At 42.3% G+C, this 24,722-nt stretch overlaps 1 protein-coding gene across 1 annotated transcript; it reads right to left on the reverse strand.

Annotated features, from left to right (window-relative positions):
- Positions 1-7,038: 7,038 nt before the first annotated feature.
- On the reverse strand, positions 7,039-9,208 carry LOC118906893 (protein LDOC1-like). Its single transcript, XM_036874799.1, has one exon. The coding sequence runs from the start codon at positions 8,410-8,412 to the stop codon at positions 8,014-8,016; it is 399 nt and encodes a 132-aa protein (XP_036730694.1). The 5' UTR covers positions 8,413-9,208; the 3' UTR covers positions 7,039-8,013.
- Between the last annotated feature and the right edge of the window lie 15,514 nt (positions 9,209-24,722).

Genomic DNA, 24,722 nt, shown 5'->3' on the forward strand with positions numbered 1-24,722 from the left:
CATATTGTTTGCAATTACACTCTCTCTTCTAGGCCCACGTAAGTCTGTTAAAAGGGAGTGTGTGTGTGTGTGTGTGTGTGTGTGTGTGTGTCTGTGTGTCTGTGTTTAATCCCTTTAAGTATGAAAGCTGTACATCTGAGAACCTGAAGCTAATTCACAATTTCGAAATGGCATTGGTAGTTTATTAAAAATGAAGACTATGGCTCTCATACATTTTTACATGTCCAGATGTTCATGTCATAGGTTTTCTGCGCTACCATACATTTGTTCTATTCAAGGAAATTATGCATATAAATGAAGTTCTGACCAAGTCTACAATATTAACCCCTCCCAGGGAGGAATCTGGCAAGTACCCAAGTATCTACCCAAACCTGGTCGTTTCACAGCAGGACAGGACCTAGGCAGAGAGAGAGATTTGGGAACTGGGCTGGGTAGTCAGATAAACTGAACAATAGGGTCTGGTCTTGAGGACCAATTCACAGAGATGGGCATTCGGAGGCCTGGTGCCCGGGCTGTTCGGGGTCTCTTGATGTAAGATGTCCTTCAGTCTTGAGTGAGTCAGAGGCAGGCAGACCAGGTTCTAGGGGGAACCCTGCAGGGGATTTGGGGAGTTTGGGGAGAGAGAAGCTGAGACCGAGTTCTGTCTGTTGAGGCCTCCGTAGAAGTAGAAAATATGTTAAAATTTGACCATTAGTCCTTCACGATGGTCAGATTAGTTTAATGACTTTGCAAGGGGAAGGGAGAGACTCACAAATTATGACCTTTCCATGTATTTGTTTGTTTATTTTGGTTTTTTTGGCTGCACCGCGTGGCTTGTGGGATCTTAGTTCCCCGACCAGGGAAACATGGAGTCCTAAGCACTGGACCACCAGGGAAGTCCCTCCATGTTCTTTTCTTTAAGGCATTATTTACTTTCTGAAATCCGTACTAATTTTTTCCCTCCTTCTTCCTTCATTCCTTCCCCCCTCCCCTCCCCTCCCCTCTTCCCTCCACTTCTCCCTCCCTCCCTCCCTTCCTTTCTTTCTTTTTTTCTGTATTAGTGTACTAGGGCTGTCATAACAAAATACCACAAACTGGGTGGCTTAAAAGAACAGAAATCTATTTTCCTGAAGTTCTGGGGGCCTCAATCAAGGTTTCAGTAGGGCCATGCTCCCTCTGAGGTTCCCATGCGTCTCTCCCAGCTTCTGGTGGAGGCCAGCAATCCTTGGTATCCTTGACCTGCCCCTGCATTGCTCAATCTCTGCCTCTGTTGCCACGCGCCTTTCTTCCCTGCGTGTGTCTGTGGCTCTCTCTGCATCCTCTCCCCTTATAAGGACACCAGTCTTACTGTATTTAGGACCTATCCTAATCCAACATGACCTCAATTTAACTTAACTAATTAAATCTGCAAAGATCCTATTTCTGTATAAGGTCACATCCTGAGTTCTTGGGCGGACAAAAATTTGGGGGAGACATTATGCAACCAAGTACAGACCCCTTTCTGTTACCCATCCCACCCCCCTGTTTTGCTTTTTTTCCCTTCCCTTTTAGAACTTTAATCAGTTGCAAGATAAGCAATGAGCTGGTTGTGTTCTTACTTGGTTTTGATGACCTTTTACAAATCACTCCTTGTTATGTTTTTCTTAGCATTCATGAATTATAAGATCATCAATAACTCATAAAGATAAATTATTTATTTTAAACATGCTGATTATTCAAGCTTCATATATTTTCTTGGACGTTTTGCTTGTCTTCTTTAATTATCCTGCTCTTCTGGAGCTTGCTTGAACTTCAAAGGTCAGTCAATGCATTTTTCATAACTTGTAATGGATTTGGGGGGTTTTATTTTTAATCAGCCTTTCAGAAATGGAAAATATCTCTATCAACCTCTTCTTTTCTCATTTTTCAATGAGAGATTCTGGAGATTCTGTGTGGCTTTATTTTTTGATGCAGATATTTACAGTGACCTGACAAAGGGGTAATGTCAAAAAACAGAGGCCAGTGAGGAAAACGTGAAGTGTGGATAATATTATGTCATAAAAATGGCATAATTTCTGCATCAAGGTGAAGCAGAAAGTTGACTGGAAACGCTTCTTACTAACATCCATGTTGTTGCAGGCTGAAAATAGACTTCCAAGTCTCTTCAGGTAAATCAGTTGCACTACTTGGGGAAATTTAAAAAAGTAACCATGACCCGTGTGGACAATGGGCTGGAAGGGAGTAAGAAGGGATGTAGTCAGGGGTCTGTTGTCATAGTGCCAAACTGCAGAGCGACAATAGGAACCAGAGGACCAGCTCTGCCTGCGCACAGGGGGAGTGTCTCCGGATCCATCCACAAGGAAAAGGATGTCCAAAGACTAGTGAACTCGGACCAATCACTTTATTCTCTCCTCCTCTCTTGGAGAGGAACAAAACAGGGGATGTAGAAAAATGGAAATGGAATCTGCAATATTCCTGACTGGGGAGAGAGGAAGAAATACTTCCCACATCCATTTATCTGCAGGGCCTGCCATTTCTGTCTCCAAAACATACCTCAAACCTGTCCTCCTCTCTCCACTTCCGTTGCCTCCACCTTAAACCAAAACCCTTTCCTTTCTCATTAGATTAATGCAATTCAGGCCCCAGCTGCCTAAAATCCAGAGGAGATGTATGCAGGCCGACGTGGTCTCCAAGTCTATTAGAAGTTCAAGATCAAGGTGCTGGCAGATCTCGGCCCCTGGTGAGGGCCTGCATCCTGGTTTACAGATGGCCATCTTCCTGTATCTTCACATGGCAGAGAGCAGAGAGAGGAAGCAAGCTCTCCCGTCTTTTCTTCTAAGGGCTCTAATGCGGGTTATGCAGGCCCCACCCTCAGGATCTCGTTACCTCCCCGCAAGCTCCAGCTCCCAATACCAGCACATTGGGGGTTAGGATTTAACATATGCATTTTGGAGGAACACAAACATTCAGTCCTTAACACCCCCCAAGGCTGCCTTAGGGGCGCCACTTTGTGCTACCATGGGCCCGCTCTTCTTGTCCCCTCCTTGCTGCAATCCTGCATTATAATGGCCTGTTTCTTTATCTTCCCAGTCGTAAGCTCCTGGAGAATCAGGACTGTCTTGTTCATAGCTGTGTCCGCAGTACCAGCACATAACATGATAGAGAGTTGTCTGGTGATTAATAATGTAAGCACTGCATGTTACAGGGACCCTTGCTGCCTCTTTTCTGAACTTACTAATGGTTTGGAAAACATAAATTTCTCAATTTTGTAGATGATATCAAGTAAGGAGGATGACAGAATCAAAACTGAAAAAGTCAAAGATCTAAAATGCCACAGGCTGAAACCAATAAGGTAAAGTTCTAGAGAGAAATGTAAAATTCTACAGGTAGGTTCATGTTGTGCAGTGGTTCTCCAAGTGTAGCCCTGACCAATGTCGGGAAAATGTAATTAAGAACAAAATGCCTTGTCAACCTAGAAAACCTCTTCACAAAGATAGAAGAGAAACAAAAGGGTTTTATTTTGAATAAGCATTAAACCAGAACGTAATGTGAATCACAGAAAAGCCACTGAGGGGATAGGTAGCAAAGACAAAAAGAAATGGCACCCATTTACGTAACCAGGCAGATGAAACCAATTACCTCCACGTTTTCAAGATAAAGGGTAACTGATTCTCAAATAAGAGGACTAACTGCCTTCAAATAAGGGAAAAATAAATTTCTCATATCTTTATGACAGAAGGTAGGTTTGTATTTGGAGACAGGTACCTGCTGAAGTTAGGCTCCTATACTCCCAGGAAACTGGGAGGAAGGGGTGCTATCTTCTTGCTGGTTTCAGTTCTATGTGATGGCTCCGGGTCCCCTTTCAAAGAGAAATTCCTGGATTGTAAAATGGGAAAGAGGCTTATTTAGCCTTTAAAACGATCTCCAAACATTTCAAAAGGCAGAGAAAGAGCCCACAAGGGCAAGTTTTCTAAAGTAAATGCTCTCTTTTTCTTTGCACCAGGGAGAACGAGATATTTTTCTCATCTCTAATTTATTTTACCCTTACACCAACAGCATCAGCATCACCTAGGAACTTTGGTTAGAAATGCAGATTCTCAGGTCCCAACCCAGACCCACTCAATCTGAAACTCTAGAGTTAGGGCCGGGCAATCTGTGTTTTTTAACAAATCCCTCAGGCAAGGCTTATGCTCTCTAAAGCTTGAGAATCACTGTAGAGAACAGTTGACAGCAGGCCACTTGAAAAGGATTTAGGGAAGATGAAGGATTTCACTGAACTTGAATTAATAGTTATCTGCAGTTTGCATTACAGAGGTAGTCGCTGCTCTGCTAATACATTACCTTCAATTAGTTAGCAAGAAATTAAGATGTCTGAAATAAAGATATTAGATGAACCTTGGTTTAGGGTAGACAGTCAAATCGTAACAACTTGCGTAATAGAAATACAAGCAAAAGCATTATGAAGAATTATGCTCATCTGGCTCTCAAGTGCATTCCTTAATTGAATATATGAGAGTTGCCTGGTTTTCTGGAAAATCACAAAATGCCCAAATCAGGTAAAGCCATACAAGCCAAACTCAAGAGAAACTAGACAACTGTGCAATTTTTTTTGCATGAACCCCTTCTTAAGTTCACCTGGCTTTCTGCTGGGGGGACAAAATCTGTCCTTTCTCAGTGCTTCTCCATTTGGGATGCAAATTGGAATCACTTGAGGATAAGAAACACACACTCAGAGGAGATTCAGAGCAGCAGGTAGTGGGTTCTTCGGGGGCATGGGTTCACATAAGCAGTCGGGACAGTGAGACCTGCTCTCCTTTCTCAGCATGGGCCAGAGTCTACCATGGACCTCCAAGAAGAGCGCTCCAGAGCCCCAGCTATAGTTCTAGGCATGGGGGCTGATGTGGAGAATTTGGAGTAGTCTGGAACGTCCTCATCTAAAGAGTTTGCTTTGACCCACTTCTGAAAGACAGCCCTAATAAACTGGTTTCTGTGGCCACTGAAATAGACAACATTCATGATGCCAAGCCTTCCTGAGGAAGACCACCTAAAGTGAGGCTGGTGGCATTTGCTGTCTTAGGAGCTCTGGGTATCCCTGTGATGGACTCTCCCCCTTGTGTCCTCAGGCTATGGACCTTTTCCTGCCCACTGGTCCCATTCGTGGATGTACTGCAGTTTACCCAGAAGGACCTGGAGGTTGCAGTTAAAGCCATGCAGATGGAGAACCTTAAATTGAAAAGCAAGTATGAGGAGCTCCATGCGAAATGCTCAGAGATGGGGAAAATTACGATCGGATTTTTAGGGATGTACCCAGGTGATGGAGAAGGTACAGAAACAGAAGAAGCTTGCCAAAGCTGAAATCTAGAAAGTCAGAAAGGAAAAGGTCAACTTACTACAGACAAATTCCATGAAGCATATTTCTCTGAACTTTTCAAGGAATTTGAGAAGCAGGAGGTGACTGAAGGCTATCTCATGAATGAAGAATGGCTGAAGAAGTGTGCTGAGGATTACAAATTAAGAAGAGGAATGGAAGGCCAAAGATACCAAACATTAAAGGCCCACACAGAAGAGGTCCTCAGTCTGGAAAAGAAGGAAATCGCTCGGGTCCAGAGGAAAGGCCCCGGTGGCCTGTTGGCCTTCTAGGTAAGCCTGATAAAGGGCCAGATGAGGAACATTCCCCAGAGACCATTCAGCAGAAGACTAAAGAAAGCAATGAACTACTCATCATCTGTTATGACCTTATTTCAGAGATGGAATGATGTGGAGGTCACTGACCAGTAAGTGACCTTCTCTCCCTCCTCCCGTCTCTCTGTGTAACTGTAAGCAAGACTTGTATACTTTCCTCGTTTTTTCCTTTTGGTGGAGATCTGATACCCTTAAAATAAAAATAGCTATAGAAAATTAAGTATGAGATATCTTGACTTCTGAGTTATGCTCTATTTGACTTCTTCAATGTTGATGCTGATCTTTCATTAGCAAGTTTTTGTATCCTATCAAATATGTGCTCTTGTGAGGTTTACTGAAATTTTGGGGGGTGCTATATCCTGCAGGTTTTTTTTTACTGTGGGAAAAACACTGCTCTGAAATTGACAGCCAATAGGACCAAGAATCAATTAATTTTGTTAGTACATATGTATCACAAAAGTATAGTTTATAAGAAGTCGTGTTGGGGGTCCCACCCAGTCTCTTATAAACTCTTACAATGCTAACTGGCAATGATAAAATAATTGCTATAACCTGTCTTTTAAAAAAACTTTATTGTAGTTCATTTATAGTTATAGTTGCAGAATTAAAGTGTATTGACATGTGTACAAAATGAGCATTAACTGGGTGAAGAGCATAAGGTTGTGGGGTGTTGTTTAGTGGTCTAGTATTTTGGCTCATCCCCACATGGCGAAATAGGTATATGAAGGACCTTTGTGTCTGAGTTTTTATGGCAAGAAAATTTTATTTTTTAAAAATTTATTTTATTGAAGTATAGTTGATTTACAATGTTGTCAGTTTCTGCTGTACAGCAAAGTGACTCAGATATACTACTTTTTCATACTATTTTCCATTATGGTTTATCACAGGATATTGAATATAGTTCCCTGTGCTATACAGGAAGACCTTGCTGTTTATCCATCCTATATATACTAGTTTGCATCTAATCCCAAACTCCCAATCCTTTCCTCCCCGACCCCCCTCCCCCTTTGCAACCACAAGTCTGTTCTTTATGTCTGAGTCTGTTTCATAGATATGTTCATTTGTGTCATATTTTAGATTGCTATAACCTGTGTTTTAATCAAATCGTGCAAAAATATAATTAGAGGTTTTCAGTTCAGTCCTTAGGTATGTGAACTGTCCATCAAGGGGGCAGTGATGAGTTTTTCTTCGTATGAAGATGTAACTAGAATTCAAGCTATTTCAGTGAGACTATATTGACCACCAGAATGACAAAACCTATGGACATGTAAGGAAAGGCAGCTATAGATTTTGGTCCTGAGAGGATTTCAAGAACTACTTTGTTTGACATGAGGGCTCAGACCTTCCTTTTTCTTCCCCTTTTTTGGCCCTAAGAGATTCACAGAATTCTCAACCAAATTTTAATGATCAAGTAATGCCTTTAATTACAAAAGAAAAACTGAGGCCAAAACTGTAATTTACAAAAAAGGAAGCAGCCAAGTCATTTAATACAGGGGAATAAAGGTGAGTGGATACAGCTCAAAGAATGCACCATTCCCTGCCCCCCCTTCTTTTTGCTACAAGTTGCACCCATCTTTAAAAACACCATCTTTGCCAGATTCAGGAGCAAAGACAGAAATTGCTCAAATTGGGTTTTCTGCCTCCTTTGTAAGCTGCACATGTTTTTAACATGTATTTTAAAACTGTGATGTGAAAAGGCCATAAAACAAGAAGCAAATATGCCATTCTCTGCACATGAAAGCATTATTTTACCAGACATCAGAATATGCACTTAGAATTTTTTCTCACAATTGTGTTCCTGTGGAGATATACATTTGGTCTTATTCATCTGTTTCTCCTGTAACCCCAAGTACAGTCCCCAATATATGGTGCTGTAAGATACAAATTTACATTTTAAAAGTAAATACGTTTTCCATGTACTGTTCAGCGCCTGGACTTTTCTGATAAAAGGCACAGTCTCTGAGCCTGTTGTGGTTTCAGAACAGAAACGAAGTATGTGAAAAACAGGTTCCTGGGGCAGGAGTGTCAATATTTGTCTGCCAGCCACGCGAACCCTGGCAGCTGTCTCCGGACCTGAGGTCTCCAAATCGGTGTCCCCGGGCGTGTGCCAAGCTCAGGCACTTCCCAGGCTGGCACAGATCGTCCAGGGCGGGCAGCAGCAGTTTTCTGAGACGGCAGGTGGCAGGGGCGCGATTCGGGGTGGTCCGTTCAATTGCTAACAGGTCCCCCGCCAGTGGCCGCGCTGCTGGGCCGAGTGCAAAGGCAGCGGGGCTTCCTCGCAAGGGTTGGGCCCAGCAGGTGGGGACTGGAAAGCTCTTTGTGAGTCACGGCCAAGCACGACCCGGTCCGTGGGGCTCGCAGCCCTGCCGTTTCCTACCCGTTCCTGCCAAAGGCCCGCTTCAGCGCGTCCACGAAGCCCTCGTAATGCGCCAGGATGGGGCTCTCCCTCTCGATGTAGGGGACAACCCACTCCTCGGCCGGCCCACTGAGGCGGCTGATTAAAAACGCCACCTTGAGAATGTCGTTCGAGAACCTGGCCTCAAAGAACCTCATGTAAGACGCCGCTTGGATCAAAAACTCGGGAAGCCGGGCGGAGTCGCCTTTGAACGTCTCGGGAAAAGCCACCGGGCAGGCGGGCGGGCGCACCTGGGCCAGCAGGTTGGCTTTCTCGCACAGGAGCCGCCGCACCTGGTCCATGAGCTCTTTGTTCTCCCTGCGCAGCGCACGGTTCTGGGTCAGGAGGTCCTGCATCATGACCGCCAGCGCGTCCATCACCGCCCGCCGGGTTCCGTCCCCGCCGCCGCGCCGCCGGAAGTGCGTGTCGCTCGGGGGCGGCTCCCGGGGGTCTCGGGGGCGGGTCCCGGGGGGGGGGGTCCCGGCGGCGCGCGTCCGCCCTCCGCGGTCCAGGCCGGGCTTATGCCCGAGCGCCGGCAGGCAGCGTCGCCGGGACTATTGGCCGGAAAACCAGCATCCGGGAGGCCTGAAGCAGACGAGCGGCGGCCAGAGAGGAACTTTGGAGTAGACTGGGGGCCGAGCCGAGGGACGCAGCGCCGCGCTCGGCGGAAGAATCTGACGCCGTGGCTGCGCTCATGGACTTCCGGTGGGCTCCGTCTGCGACTTCCGGTGGGCTCCCTCCGCGGCCGACGCGCAGGTGCTTAAAGGGGAAGCTGTCTGCTCGGGGATCGCGCGTCACTGGGTAGCTGAAGCTTTGCCCGCTCCTCCCGAGCTGCGAAGCAGTCGTAGAGTTTTTTGAAGTTCCATATTCCTGGCTGTTTGCATGTTACGCTCAAGGCTTCACAGCCACGAGGAGGCAGTTCTAATAAAGCCCTCTGTGCCTGCAGAGTAGACCATCTCTTGGGGCTTCCAACTTGACGGAACAAGGAGCATCTCCTATCCGAGTGCCTCCCAGGTGCCAGACGCCTTATCCTATCTCATCTAAGCCTCCCGACTCTGTGAAGCCCATGCTGGGATTTTGGTTTGTTTGTTTTTTGAGGACACAAGCAGCCCAGAGAGTATACAAATTTACTCTGGCTACAAAGTCGGTGGTACGTTGATGAAGGCTTCCTGAGTGCCAGGTGATTGAGGATGAACTTAAACTTAAGGTGGCGGCAGGGTCTGTAGATTGGAAGAGGCCCTGTTGAGCTGAACGCCATCTGTATTTATATGAATGAGAGGAACAGATTCCGTCTGGTCCAATTCAGCCACCGTTTACTGGCGCTGGCTGTGAGCTCTGCTTCTCTACTGTAATTAGGCTCTGCTCTGACCTCCTTCCTATCTAACAATTCTCCTATTTTTTCCATCAGTGTGACGCGCTAGGTAAAGAAAACTTCAGCCTTTGTGTGTGTGTGTCTGTGTGTGTGTGTCTGTGTGTGTGTGTCTGCGTGTCTGTGTGTGTGTGTCTGCAACCAGCGAGTCGGTAAGCACGTTGTCTACCAAGAACCACTCTCAGGCTCTGGGACTTCAGCTATGTCCCACTGTTTCCATATTTGAGGCGCTCAAAGATTGACCCCGAGGACCCTCCCATGCCAGAACCACCCGAGGTGAAACTGTGGGGAGGAAATTTCAGGAGGGGGTATTGCTGTGTGGTTCAGTGACTAAGAAACCCAAATAACATATCTTGATGAGTAGTTACATTTACGTTTAAGAATATAATTTTTGACTTTTTAGAAATGAGAAGTGATACTTTTTGCCGGAATCCTCCGTTTGTCATTTACATGGAGATGGTAGGTTTTGATTCTGGCTTTTGATCGATGTTCTTTTATTTGGTATTTTACTGTTGGAGACTAGTTTGTATTAATAAACTAATGTTTCCTAATAAAGCTGCAGGTCATAAATTGTGCTAAAACACTTTCAAAAACAAAGTACAAAAGTACTTGAGATCAGTTATTTAAAATATATATACCTCAAGAAAGAAGAAAGTCATATAACAAAAAAGTGGTTTTCTTAGGGTGGTAAAATTTTTATTTTATATGTCTGCATTTTTGAAGTGACTATTGATTTTACAATAAAAACAATAAAATTTATTAAAAATGAAAGAAAACAGGAAATATAAAAGAAATGCTTTACATTTTTAACACATTAGTTATCTAAAGGGAATTTTGGAAAGCACAGAGGATGAATGCCTATCTTAACTGAGACTGCATTTCAGATCTCAGGCTTAATCTGAAAACATGTAGTGTTCTTCTGTTCCTTTTTAGCTAGAAATTATTATTATTTTGTCAAGGAAAAGGATAACATGTCATCATATTCAGTTCATCTAAAAAAAGAAAGCCATTTACTGAGTCAGTATAACTTACGGAATTTCTCTGGAGCTACAGAGAGTATCCAAATGTCATTTAAAGTTTCAGAGCCAAAATGAACTCTTAGTTTGTCCTCAATATAAGAAATACAAAATTTATGAACCCAAATACAAGACTGGGCAATCAGCTCAAAACACTGAGGATGTGCTTTCCACTAACTAATAATTTAATCTCTTGTTATAGGTCAGTGCAGTTTTTCTATTCCTTCTTGAGTCAGTTTCTTGAGTCAGTTTCGGTAATTGTGTGTTTCTAGGACATTTTTCAATTTCATTTAATTTATTGGTGAACAATTATTCATAGCATTCTTTTATTTTTATTTGTGTAAAGTTGGTTGTAATGTCCCCATTTTCATTTCTGATTTTAGTTATTTGCATCTTCTTTTTTCTTTCTCAGTCTAGTTACAGTTTGTCAATTTTGTTGATTTTTTTCTAAGAACAGACATTTGGTTTCATTGATTCCCTATTTCACTTATCTCTGTTCTAATCCTTATTATTTCCTGCCTTCTGCTAGCTTTGGGTTTAATTTGCTCTTCTTTTTCTAGTTTCTTAAAGTGTGTATGGACCAAACTGGGTCCCCTCAAAATTCGTATGTTGAAGCCCTGATCTTCAATGTGACTGTATTTGAAAATAAGGCATTTAGGGAGGCAATTAAGGTTAAATGAGGTCATAAGGGTGGTTCTGTTTCTCTGAAGAACCCTGACTAATACATTCTTCTTTTAGTCATTTCTAATTCTTCTTTAATCAAGGGTATATTCATGGATATATTCTATAAAAAACTATCTTTCAAGTGTATAGTACCAAAAAAAAATCCTATGACAAATAAGAACCAGGACCATGAATTTTTTGTATGTGTGTGGTTCTGTGCATTCTCAAGATGTTTTAAAAGGCTTAAGAGAAAATACATTGAATGATGGTACACACCTGCTTTGGACAGGGTTGTAGTGGAGGATGTTAAATTTATTAAATTTATTAAATTTGGGGTCGGGGGGTGACTTTTGCCACTGTGGGACTTGCAAGTCCAAAACCTGTAGGGCAACCTGGCAGGCTGGAGATTCAGGGAAGAGTTGATGTTGCAGTGCTGAGTCTGAGATAAAAGCGCAGGCAGAATTTCTGTGTTGTCGTCTGGAGACAGAACTCTTTCTTTGGGAAACTTCAGCATTTGCTCCTAAGGTCTTCAGCTGATTGAATGAGGCCCACCTGTGTCATGGAGGATACTCTGCTCACTTTATTTTACTTTTTTTTAAAGAGTATTTTTAAAAATTTATTTTATTTATTTATTTTTGGCTGTGTTGGGTCTTTGTTGCTGCGCGTGGGCTTTCTCTAGTTGTGGCGAGCAGGGGCTACTCTTCGTTTTGGTGCCTGGGTTTCTCATTGTGGTGGCTTCTCTTGTTGCAGAGCACGGGCTCTAGGCACGCAAGCTTCAGTAGCTGTGGCACACGGGCTCAGTAGTTGTGGCTCGCGGGCTCTAGAGCGCAGGCTCAGTAGTTGTGGCGCATGGGCTTAGTTGCTCCGTGGCGTGTGGGATCTTCCCGGACCAGGGCTCGAACCCGTGTCCCCTGCATTAGCAGGCACCAGTGTGCCACCAGGGAAGCCCTCTGCTCACTGTAAAGTCAATGATTCTAAATGTCAATCACATCCAAAAAATACCTTCACAGCAACTTGAAAACCAGATGTTTGACCAAGCAGTTAGTCACCATAATCTTGCCAGGTTGACACATAAAATCAGCTATGTAGAAATTTGATCATTTTAGAATAAAATTTGAAGACATTTGAAGAAATGGCCTAAACAAAAGTGAGCATTTGTGAGAGAACTCATCTGAATGTTGTTTTTTATTTGACTCACAATTCTTGTAAAAAAAGAAGTTAAATCAGGAATATTTCAAAATAGTTACTTCCTTTAGGCAAGTAAATGCAGAACCATGTCCCTATCTGTGTGGGGTTAATCAGAATATATTTCAAACTGCTGAAAGCAATTATGACAAAGGACAGTGTGACTGTCTAATAAATGGTTGTTTTTGTTGTCCAGCATGTATCTTTATCACTTGTTTGCTCTCTTTGGGGGAATCATTTACAGTGACTCAAACTGCGAGTCAGGAAGTGAGATGTCCCCTGATGTCACACTAAAAAGACTTGTGAGACACATACTACAGGGGCTTGATGAATGGATAACCTGTGGAATTGAAACAGCATTTTAAATGGGTATATTTTTCTTGCAGATATCCTTAGGAGATAGTCCTCCTGCCTCCTGGAACGAATGGGCTTTGTTTTGACGTGGGCCCCATATTAAGGTAACAGTCTCTTTTGGTCATTTGTCAGCGTGTCTGGAACCCCAGCTATATTCACCAACCTTTATAGATTTGTTAGGGGAATCAAGTGAGTAATGCATGTGAAAGCATTTTGGAAGCGATCAAAAATTAGAAAGTTGATGATACAAGTAAGACAATGTCTTTACCAAAGTGATTATAAATGTCAGAGTATTTATCAGAGACCATTTGTTGGTTTCAAAGCTTTGTACAATATTTAAATGAATTTTGGCACTTTTGGTGGGAGGGATGGTTTTATTGAATTTTCAGAGCTTTCCGTGTGGGAAGCAAAGCACTAAGGAATTCACTGAATTCAAGATTTTAATAGCAGAGGCAATAATATGGCCTCTATGACTATCAGTTTAACAAGGTTAAGTGGTCCTTTAAAGGACAGAATTATGTGTCAGATTGTCCTAGGCACTAGGACACAACAACGAATAAAAACAGATACAGTTGTTGCTATTCTGGAGTTCGTGATCCATGATTAAAGAAAACTGGGGCAGCATAGTAAAAGAAAAATTATGACAGGGGACCCCAGTTGATACTGTGTAGTCAGAGAAGTGGGCCTTGAAGAAAGGGCACTTAAGTTGAAATCTGAAGGACATGAAGGCATTAACTAGGGAGGAGATGGGGATTTTCACAAAGGCAATCGGCAAAGTCTCTGGTGTCAGAGGAAGTATGGTGTATTTGAAGACAAAAATCCCAGCATATCTAGAGCGCAGAGTGAAAGGGAGAACAGTACAAGATAGGGCTGGAGAAGGAGGCAGTGACTAGACCGTGCAGGTGCCCAGTGGGCTACGTTACAAATCTTGGTCTTCACCCTAAGAACAATAGAAAGCCATTGAAGTTTTAATTAATAGGGCTCATGATTATTTGTTTTGAAGAGATTACTCTGGCTATAGTTGGGGTCAGAGCAGATATGAGGAGACCAACCAAAAGGCTGTTACAATTGTCCAAGCAAGGGATGATGGTAGCTTGGATCTGCAGAGTAGCGGGTGAAAAGAGAGAAGCAAACAGCTTCGGGAATTCTATAAGGGGTCAAATGGACAAGATGTAGTGATGCATTGCATGCAGCAAAGGAAAGGCTTGGTGACTTCATTTACTAAGATAGGAAATGCTGGAAGAGGATCATAGGTTTATCTTGGACATGTTGGGCCTGCCATTACTAATAACTGTAGCCCTCCTTAATGTCAATTCCAATCACCCTATTACCACCAGTTCTTATGTTTCCATCTCACTCTCTTTAGTACCCCTACTCCAGTGTTGCTTTTCCCACCAGTCCCTATAGTCTATTGATCTCTCATGGTTTCATGGCTTCTCACTCTTTTCTGCTCTCATTGACCACTTTATTCAATTTCTGTTCCTTCCGTAGCATCGTTATCATCACCTCTTTGCATACATGCTCGACTCCCTTGACCTTCTCTTGCTTCATTCTCTCTTCTTGGAGAAAACACAATCCTACTTAAATTCAGTTCTCTACTTGCTCCTTACCTGCCCTCATTCTGGAGAAAAACACAAAGCCATGCTGAATGGGCTCAATTTATATGAGCGTTAATATCAAACATACCCATAATGCTGCCTGAAAATCATACTGGCTTTCACTAGTACTCACTCTTCAACTCTCCTTGGTGATTGTTTCATACTGACCACACCTCAAATCTTTCTTCTCCACTTCTCACTCTAAGCGGATGAGCTTGCATCCTGCCGCACTGAGAAACAGAAGCAATCAGAAGAGAATGTCCATGAACTCCCGCCATCATGTCTACCCGCCTCTAGGTGTCTGTAATCATTTCTTGTGCCTTTTCTTCTCTTAGTACAGAGGAACTAAGCTTACCCTAGCAAAGGCTAACCTCTTCACTTGTGATCCCATTTCCTCCTAGGATGGGACCACCCAAGGGCAAGGGCAACACTCAGAAATTCTCTCCTCTCTCCCCTGCATCATCACTCTTCTCTTCCACCAAAATCTTCTCTTGACCTCACTTTTCTCTCTGGCTCATGTCCATTTTCTTTCCCCCTCTTAACAGTGAAACTCCTCAAATGAGTTGTTTGTATTCACTGTCTCTGTATTATCTCCTCTAATTCTCCATCCACTTTAATCAGACTTTCGTACTTGGTACTTTACTCATCCTGAATGTATCAAGGTCACTGTGACCTCCATGTCAATTTCAACCCTCATTTTATTGGACCTATTGGTAGCATTTAATATCAATGCCAAAGATCAATTTGTTAGCAAATCACTCTTTCCACCTTGCAGCTGTCTTCTCTTGGTTTTCAAGTATCACATTCTCTTGGTTTTACTCCCATCCTCCAGATGCTCCTCCCAGTCTCCTTTCCTTGTTCTTCCTCACCTCCCTGTGTGCCCGGATCTCGTTTCTTGGACCTCTCCTCTACCTCCACTTCTTTAGTGATCTTGTCCAGGTGTGTGGCTTTAAGTACCATGTATAGATCTGCAAACTCCCTAGTCTTTATCTCCAGCCTAGACCTCTCCCTGAGCTCTAGACTTGTATATCCAGCTGGTTACTTAAGAGCTCCTCTTGGATGTCTAATGCATGTCTCAGATTTAACATGTTCCCAAGTGAGTTTCTGCTCCTCGTTTCTGGACCTGCTCCTTCTGAAGTTTTCTCCATCTGAGAAAACGGAAGCGTCATCTTTCTAGTCACCCTGGCCAAAAACCTGGGGGTTATCCTTGACTGCCGTTTTTCTTCTCAAACACTATGTCCAACCATCAGCAAATTCTCTTGGCTCCATCTTCAAAATGTGTATGGAATCTGATCACCTTTTACCAGTTTCACAGCTAATACTTGGTCAGAGCCGCCATAACTGTCCCATTGGACTACCATGCCGGCCTCCTAACTGGGCCCCCTGCTTCTACTCCCAGCCCCACGCCCAGAGCAGCATTTTAAAAACACAAGTCAGATCGTGTCATTCCTCTGCTCAGAACCCTCCAGTGGCTTCGCATTTCTTCAGAGTAAGAGCCAGAATCCTTACAGTTGCCTCCAAGGCCCTGTGCACTCTAGGCCTCCTGTTTGCATTCTGATCTATCTCCCTGCTCTCCCCTTTGTTCTCTCAGCCTCACCCACGTGGTGTCATCACTGTTTCTCGAGGGTGCCGCGCACATTGCCACTTACAGGATTTTGCACCTTTTGTTCCCTCTGCTCAGATGTCCGCTTTCATTGCTTCTTTACCCTTTTCAGGCTTTTTCTCAAACATCACCTTCTCAGCGAGGCCTTATCTGATCACACTAAATAGCGTGTGTTCCATCTTCTTCCCAACACTCCCTATCCCCTTCTCCCACTTAATTTTTCTCCATAGCATTCATCCTGGTGAAAAATGTCTGTTTTTATATGTTTGTGCTTTCGTTTCTCTCTCCCCAAAGAGAACTGAAGCGTGATGAGGACAGGAGCTGTGTCTGCTTTGTTCACTGTTGTATCATCAGTTCCTGCAACAGTGCTCGACCTATAGTAGATTCTCAGTATTTGTTAGAAGCGTGGATTAATGAATCCAAGTGCATATCGTGAGTGGGCAACTCGGTCTTTGAGTCTGGAGCTCAGAGGAGAGGTTTTCACTGGGGAAGCACATTTGGGGCTCATTGGCATAGAGATAGGGTGACCGTGTATTCAAGTTGGCCCAGCACAGTCTGGGCATAATTGCTAATAGTACCCCTCCTTTACTCTGAAAAAATGCTCTGGTTTGAATGATAAATTGTAGAGTTCTCCTAAAAATTCATGGTAGCTGAAACCGTAGGACTGGATGGCATTGCCTGGAGAAAGCCTATAAAGTAAAACCAGAAGAGGATCTAGAAAGAGCCCTTAGGTTCTCTAACTTTTAAAGGCTCATAGAGGAGGGAACAGTCAGACAAGGAGGAGAAAAACCAGACGCACAAAAGCTACGAAAAAAGAGCAGTTCAAAAAGAAAAGCAAGAGGTCAGTAGAGTCAAAATCTACTGAGAGGTGGAATAAGATGAGGACTTGAGAGATAGCCATTAGATGCTTAGAAGTCAGTGATAGGCCTTAGATGCTCAGTAATAGGCCTTCTGGTGGAGTGATTAGGGCAGAAACCAGATCGATGTAATGGTGGGAGGAGAAATGAGGAAGACGGCAAGTTATAGAAAATCCAGTTCCTTTGGTTGTGAATATAAGAGAGAATGGGCAAATTCTGGATTACCCATTGAGCAGACTGAGTAGGTGCTTAAGGCAAAGCTCGTAGCAGAGTAGGAGCCGCACAACAGAAGAAATGTGGAGAGAATTTAGTGCTTGACAATTGGAAACAATGAACTAAAGGAGTCGTTACCAAAAACTCATAGTTCTATCCGGCTTGCTGTGCGTTGTTTTACTGTTTGCTTTACGTGTGGGAAAGAGTACCTCAGTACTTAGTCCTCTGAGTGATCTGACCAGGCCCTGAATGTGGTCACAGTGGAAGTGGGTGTGGCACTGAAAGGGCATGTTTTCTGTTTTTGTTTGGAAGAGGTTCGAGCTGAAATGTCGATGGGCAGGATCCAGATGAGAGAGAACAGCAGAGCAAACAGGAGAGGGGAGAGAGAACTGATGGTGGCATTTTACCTGGGAAGGTGGGAGGGGCGTGGGATATGAGCATTGATGGGAAGAGTGGCCAGAGGTGGATTGAGGGGTACGTGTCTGCTGTAACTGGAGGGAAGAAGGAGGGGCTGGGCACACATACAGCTGGGTTTGGCCAGGTGGATGTGGGAGGAGAGGGCATTGCTGTCTGGGGTCTTCAGCGTGCCCGAGAAGGAGGAAGGACCACCTGTGAGTGCGGGAGATGCCTGTCTGGGGCTTAGAGCAGTTGCAAGAGTGACAGAGTCACTGACAGAGCAAACAATGTTAAGGGCTCTTTTGAGGTTGGTGATCATGAATCATCGGCTGACATGTCTTCAGTTACCTAGGTGATTACAGGAAATTAGGCTTTTTCTCTGATGGAGCAAAGATCACCGAAGAGAAAAGTATTTAAGAGTGATGTTGCCTTCAGCGGCCAAATACCCACTTCTTTTTCTGTGATGTCATGAGTCAACATATATGTGTGGGAAAAGGTAGGGATCATTTGGAGAAACACGCTCTGGAAGACAGTCTGTTCTGTTTCTCCTTCAGGAATGAGTGAGGCTGAGTAAAACGGAGGTTTTCCTCAGATAAAGTTCTCACCAGACTGGGTGGGAGTCAGGAAGCCTGAGTCCCAGTGCTGGTCCTGCCAGAGCCACGTTGGCTTCCTTCTCTGGGTTTCAGGTTGCTCACGGAAAAGCTGTCAACAGACGATCTATTTTCCTTCCACTTCTAGAATCTGTGAGTCTATGATGTCCTGTCTCCATCTCAGCTGCCTCCAGCAGACAGGCAGGAGTGTAAGTCCTGGACTTCGTTTTGGAATTGGAAGAGTTCTAACAGAGTATCTGAGCCTGAATTTGTGCTCCAGCATACTGGCTTTCGAAGGGGCCTGATGAACTTGACCCTTCTTGCTGGGTGGAGCTGTGAACCCATTTTTAGCAGATGAGGCAAAGGAGTCAGGCAGGTGTAGATTAAAACACAGTTTTTATTACTTTACCAGTAATAAATCAGCTTTACCTTCTGATACTGGAGAATGTGGCTTTGAGCAGCTTAGGCAAATGGGCTTTGTGATACTGAATTCCAAAATGAGGTTCACGCACCCACCAGAGTCACAGGAGCACAGAAATTGCAGACTTGGCCACATCGTCCTTGAGGACGTGATCACACAGGGAACAGAAGAGGACACAGGCTTTGTGCGGGCAGCCAGCTCCCTAAATAAAGGCAGAGAGAGGAAGGAGTGGAGTCATCAAGTATCAGGTTCTCTCCTCCACTTACCACTCAAGTTAAGTTGCTCCTTGTCAGGGGAGAAGTAAGGCTGAGGGAGAGAGGGAGCGAAAGAGCAGGATTTATGGGAAGGGACACTATCCTTTCCAAGGCTTATGAAGGTGGAAAGTGTAAATGGAAGCACAAGCAATTGCATGGCAGGGCAGTTTTTTGTTTCTTTTTTTAATAAATTTACTTGTTTATTTTTTATTTTTGGCTGCATTGGGATTTTTTTTTGGATTTTTTTTTGGATTAATAGTTAACATTTATTAACATTTGACTATAATTGCTTCATCTGTTTTTTTGTAAGAATATTTTAATGGCAGACATTTCTCCCCTAAATATTTTAGTGTGCATCTCTAAAAAAGTCTTTTTCTGTTTACATAACCACAATAACTTTATCACACTTAACAAAATTGACAACAATACCTTATATTATCTAATATCCAGATCATATTCACATTTCCTCAGTTGTCCCAGGATCCAGTCAAGGACCCTGCATTGTATGTGGATGTTACATATCCTAAGTCTTTTTTTTTTTTTTGAATTTTATTTTATTTTTTTATACAGTAGGTTCTTTAATTAGTCATCCATTTTACACACATCAGTGTGTACATGTCAATCCCAATCGCCTAATTCATCACACCACCATCCTCACCCCACCACGGCTTTCCCCCCTTGGTGTCCAGACATTTGTTCTCTACATCTGTGTCTCTTTTTCTGCCTGGCATACCGGTTCATCTGTACCATTTTTCTAGGTTCCACATACATGCGTTAATATACGATATTCGTTTTTCTCTTTCTGACTTGCTTCACTCTGTATGACAGTCTCTAGATTCATCCACGTCTCAACAAATGACCCAATTTCGTTCCTTTTTATGGCTGAGTAATATTCCATTGTATATATGTACCACATCTTCTTTATTCATTCATTTGTCAATGGGCATTTAGGTTGCTTCCATGACCTGGCTATTGTAAATAGAGCAGCAATGAACATTGGGGTGCATGCGGCTTTTTGAATTATGGTTTTCTCTGGGTATATGCCCAGTAGTGGGATTGCTGGGTCATATGGTAATTCTATTTTTAGTTTTTTAAGGAACCTCCATACTGTTCTCCATAGCAGCTGTATCAATTTACATTCCCACCAACAGTGCAAGAGGGTTCCCTTTTCTCCACACCCTCTCCAGCATTTGTTGTTTGTAGATTTTCTGATGATGTCCATTCTGATGATGTGTGAGGTGATACCTCATTGTAGTTTTGATTTGCATTTCTCTAATAGTTAGTGATGTTGAGCATCTTTTCATGTGCTTCTTGGCCATCTGTATGTCCTCTTTGGAGAAATGTCTATTTAGGTCTTCTGCCCATTTTTGGATTGGGTTGTTTGTTTTTTTAATATTGAGCTGCATGAGCTGTTTATATATTCTGGAGATTAATCCTTTGTCCGTTGATTCATTTGCAAATATTTTTTCCCATTCTGAGGGTTGTCTTTTCATCTTGTTTGTAGTTTGCTTTGCAAAAGCTTTTAAGTTTCGTTAGGTCCCATTTGTTTATTTTTGTTTTTATTTCCATTACTCTAGGAGGTGGATCAAAAAAGATCTTACTGTGATTTATGTCAAAGAGTGTTCTTCCTATGTTTTCCTCTAAGAGTTTTATAGTGTCCAGTCTTACATTTAGGTCTCTAATCCATTTTGAGTTTATTTTTATGTATGGTTTTAGGTAGCGTTCTAATTTCATTCTTTTACGTGTAGCTGTCCTGTTTTCCCAGCACCACTTATTGAAGAGACTGTCTTTTCTCCATTGTATATCCTTGCCTCCTTTATCATAGTTTAGTTGACCATAGGTGCGTGAGTTTATCTCTGGGCTTTCTGTCCTGTTTTGTTGATCTATATTTCTGTTTTTGTGCCAGTACCATGTTGTCTTGATTACTGTAGCTTTGTAGTATAGTCTGAAGTCAGGGAGTCTGATTCCTCCAGCTCCATTTTTTTCGCTCAAGACTGCTTTGGCTATTCAGGGTCTTTTGTGTCTCCATACAAATTTTAAGATTATTTGTTCTAGTTCTGTAAAAAATGCCATTGGTAGTTTGAGAGGGATTGCATTGAATCTGTAGATTGCTTTGGGTAGTATAGTCATTTTCACAAAATTGATTCTTCCAATCCAAGAACATGGTGTATCTCTCCATCTGTTGGTATCATCTTTAATTGCTTTCAACAGTATCTTACAGTTTTCTGCATACAGGTCTTTTGTCTCCCTAGGTAGATTTATTCCTAGGTATTTTATTCTTTTTGTTGCAGTGGTAAATGGGAGTGTTTCCTTAACTTCTCTTTCAGATTTTTCATCATTAGTGTATAGGAATGCAAGAGATTTCCATGCATTAATTTTGTATCATACAACTTTACCAAATTCATTGATTAGCTCTAGTAGTTTTCTGGTGGCATCTTTAGGATTCTCTATGTATAGTATCATATCATCTGCAAACAGTGACAGTTTTACTTCTTCTTTTCCAATTTGTATTCCCTTTATTTCTTTTTCTTCTCTGATTGCTGTGGCTAGGACTTCGAAAACTATGTTGAATAATAGTGGCGAGAGTGGACATCCTTGTCTTGTTCCTGATCTTAGAAGAAATGCTTTCAGTTTTTCACCATTGAGAAAGATGTTTGCTGTGGGTTTGTTGTATATGGCCTTTATTATGTTGAGATAGGCTCCCTCTATGCCCACTTTCTGGAGAGTTTTTATCATAAATGGGTGTTGAATTTTGTCAAAAGCTTTTTCTGCATCTATTGAGATGATCATATGGTTTTTCTTCTTCAATTTGTTAATATGGTGTATCGCATTGATTGATTTGCGTATACTGAAGAATCCTTGCATCCCTGGGATAAATCCCACTTGATCATGGTGTATGATCCTTTTAATATGTTGTTGGATTCCGTTTGCTAGTTTTTTGTTGAGGATTTTTGCATCTATATTCATCAGTAATATTGGTCTGTAATTTTCTTTTTTTGTAGTATCTTTGTCTGGTTTTGGTATCAGGGTGATGGTGGCCTCATAGAATGAGTTTGGGAGTGTTCCTTCCTCTGCAGTATTTTGGAAGAGTTTGAGAAGGATGGGCTTTAGCTCTTCTCTAAATGTTTGATAGAATTCACCTGTGAAGCCATCTGGTCCTGGACTTTTGTTTGTTGGAAGATTTTTAATCACAGTTTCAATTTCATTACTTGTGATAGGTCTGTTCATATTTTCTGTTTCTTCCTGGTTCAGTCTTGGAAGGTTATACCTTTCTAAGAATTTGTCCATTTCTTTCAGGTTGTCCATTTTATTGGCATAGCGTTGCTTGTAGTAGTTTCTTAGGATGCTTTGTATTTCTGCAGTGTCTGTTGTACCTTCTCCTTTCTCATTTCTAATTTTATTGATTTGAGTCCTCTCCCTCTTTTTCTTGATGAGTCTGGCTAATGGTTTATCAATTTTGTTTATCTTCTCAAAGAACCAGCTTTTAGTTTTATTGATCTTTGCTATTGTTTTCTTTGTTTCTATTTCATTTATTTCTGCTCTGATCTTTATGATTTCTTTCCTTTTGCTAACTTTGGGTTTTGTTTGTTCTTCTTTCTCTAGTTCCTTTAGGTTAAGGTTAGATTGTTTATTTGAGATTTTTCTTGTTTCTTGAGGTAGGCTTGTATAGCTATAAACTTCCCTCTTAGAACTGCTTTTGCTGCATCCCATAGGTTTTGGATCATCGTGTTTTCATTGTCATTTGTCTCTAGGTATTTTTTGATTTCCTCTTTGAGTTCTTCAGTGATCTCTTAGTTATTTAGTAACGTATTGTTTAGCCTCCATGTGTTTGTATTTTTTTTAAAATTTTTTAATTTATTATTTATTTATAAATTTATTTATTTTATTTATTTTATTTTTGGCTGCGTTGGGTCTTCGTTGCTACGCGCGGGCTTTCTCTAGTTGTGGCGAGTGGGGGCTACTCTTCCTTGCGGTGCGTGGGCTTCTCATTGTGGTGGCTTCTCTTGTTGCAGAACACGGGCTCTAGGCGCGTGGGCTTCAGTAGTTGTGGCACACGGGCTCAGTAGTTGTGGCTCGTGGGCTCAGTAGTTGTGGGTCGTGGGCTCTAGAGTGCAGGCTCAGTAGTTGTGGCGCACAGGCTTAGTTGCTCCGCGGCACGTGAGATCTTCCTGGACCAGGGCTCGAACTCGTGTCCCCTGCATTGGCAGGCGGATTCCTAACCACTGCGCCACCAGGGAAGCCCTGTGTTTGTGTTTTTTACATTTTTTTCCCTATAATCGATTTCTAATCTCATAGCATTGTGGTCAGAAAAGATGCTTGATATGATTTCAATTTTCTTAAATTTAACAAGGCTTGATTTGTGACCCAAGATGTGATCTACCCTGGAGAATGTTCAGTGTGCACTTGAGAAGAAAGTGTAATCTGCTGTTTTTGAATGGAATGTCCTATAAATATCAATTAAATCTATCTGGTGTGTTGTGTCATTTAAAGCTCGTGTTCCTTATTTATTTTCTGTCTGATGATCTGTCCATTGGTGTATGTGAGGTGTTAAAGTCCCCCACTCTTATTGTGTTACTGTCGATTTCCTCTTTTATAGCTGTTTGCATTTGCCTTATGTATTGAGGTCCTCCTATGTTGGGTGCATATATATTTATAATTGTTATATTTTCTTCTTGGATTGGTCCCTTGATCATTATGTAGTGTCATTCCTAGTCTTTTGTAACATTATTTTAAAGTCTGTTTTATCTGATATGAGTATTGCTACTCCAGCTTTCGTTTGATTTCCATTTGCATGGAATATTTTTTTCCATCCCCTCACTTTCAGTCTGAATGTGTCACTAGGTCTGAAGTGGGTCTCTTGTAGACAGCATATATATGGGTCTTGTTTTTGAATCCATTCAGCAAGCCTGTGTCTTTTGGTTGGAGCATTTAATCCATTCACGTTTAAGGTAATTATCGATATGTATGTTCCTATTACCATTTTCTTAATTTTTTTGGGTTTGTTTTTGTAGGTCGTTTTCTTCCCTTGTGTTTCCCACTTAGAGAAGTTCCTTTAGCGTTTGTTTTAGAGCTGGTTTGGTGATGCTGAATTCTTTTAGCTTTTGCTTGTCTGTAAAGCTTTTGATTTCTCCATTGAATCTGAATGAGATCCTTACTGGGTAGAGTAATCTTGCTTGTAGGTTCTTCCCTTTCATCACTTTAAGTATATCATGCCACTCCCTTCTGGCTTGTAGCGTTTCTGCTGAGAAATCAGCTGTTAACCTTATGGGAGTTCCCTTGTATGTTATTTGTCGTTTTTCCCTTGCTGCTTTCAATAATTTTTCTTTGTCTTTATTTTTTGCCAATTTGATTACTATGTGTCTCAGCGTGTTTCTCCTTGGGTTTATCCTGTGTGGGATTCTCTACACTTCCTGGACTTGGGTGGCTATTTCCTTTCCCATGTTAGGGAAGTTTTCGATTATAATCTCTTCAAATATTTTCTCGGGTCCTTTCTCTCTCTCTTCTCCTTCTGGGACCCCTATAATGCGAATGTTGTTGCGTTTAATGTTGTCCCAGAGGTCTCTTAGGCTGTCTTCATTTCTTTTCATTCTTTTTTCTTTATTCTGTTCTGCAGCAGTGAATTCCACCATTTTGTCTTCCAGGTCACTTATCCGTTCTTCTGCCTCAGTTATTCTGCTATTGATTCCTTCTAGTGTAGTCTTCATTTCAGTTATTGTGTTGTTCATCTCTGTTTGTTTGTTCTTTAATTCTTCTAGATCTTTGTTAAACATTTCTTGCATTTTCTCGATCTTTGCCTCCATTCTTTTTCTGAGGTCCTGGATCATCTTCACTATCATTATTCTGAATTCTTTTTCTGGAAGGTTGCCTATCTCCACTTCATTTAGTTGTTTTTCTGGGGTTTTATCTTGTTCCTTCATCTGGTACATAACCCTCTGCCTTTTCATCTTGTCTATCTTTCTGTGAATGTGGTTTTTGTTCCACAGGCTGCAGGATTGTAGTTCTTCTTGCTTCTGCTGTCTGCCCTCTGGTGGATGAGGCTATCTAAGAGGCTTTTGCAAGTTTCCTGATGGGAGGGACTGGTGGTGGGTAGAGCTGGGTGTTGCTCTGGTGGGCAGAGCTCAGTAAAACTTTAATCCACTTGTCTGCTGATGGGTGGGGCTGGGTTCC

The sequence above is a fragment of the Balaenoptera musculus genome, chromosome 14 (genome assembly GCF_009873245.2).
Source record: "Balaenoptera musculus isolate JJ_BM4_2016_0621 chromosome 14, mBalMus1.pri.v3, whole genome shotgun sequence".
Lineage (NCBI taxonomy): Eukaryota > Metazoa > Chordata > Mammalia > Artiodactyla > Balaenopteridae > Balaenoptera > Balaenoptera musculus.

Coding starts and splice junctions, on each gene's coding strand:
- LOC118906893 (XM_036874799.1), bottom strand. CDS start 8,412: ATGGACGCGCTGGCGGTCATGATGCAGGACCTCCTGACCCAGAACCGT.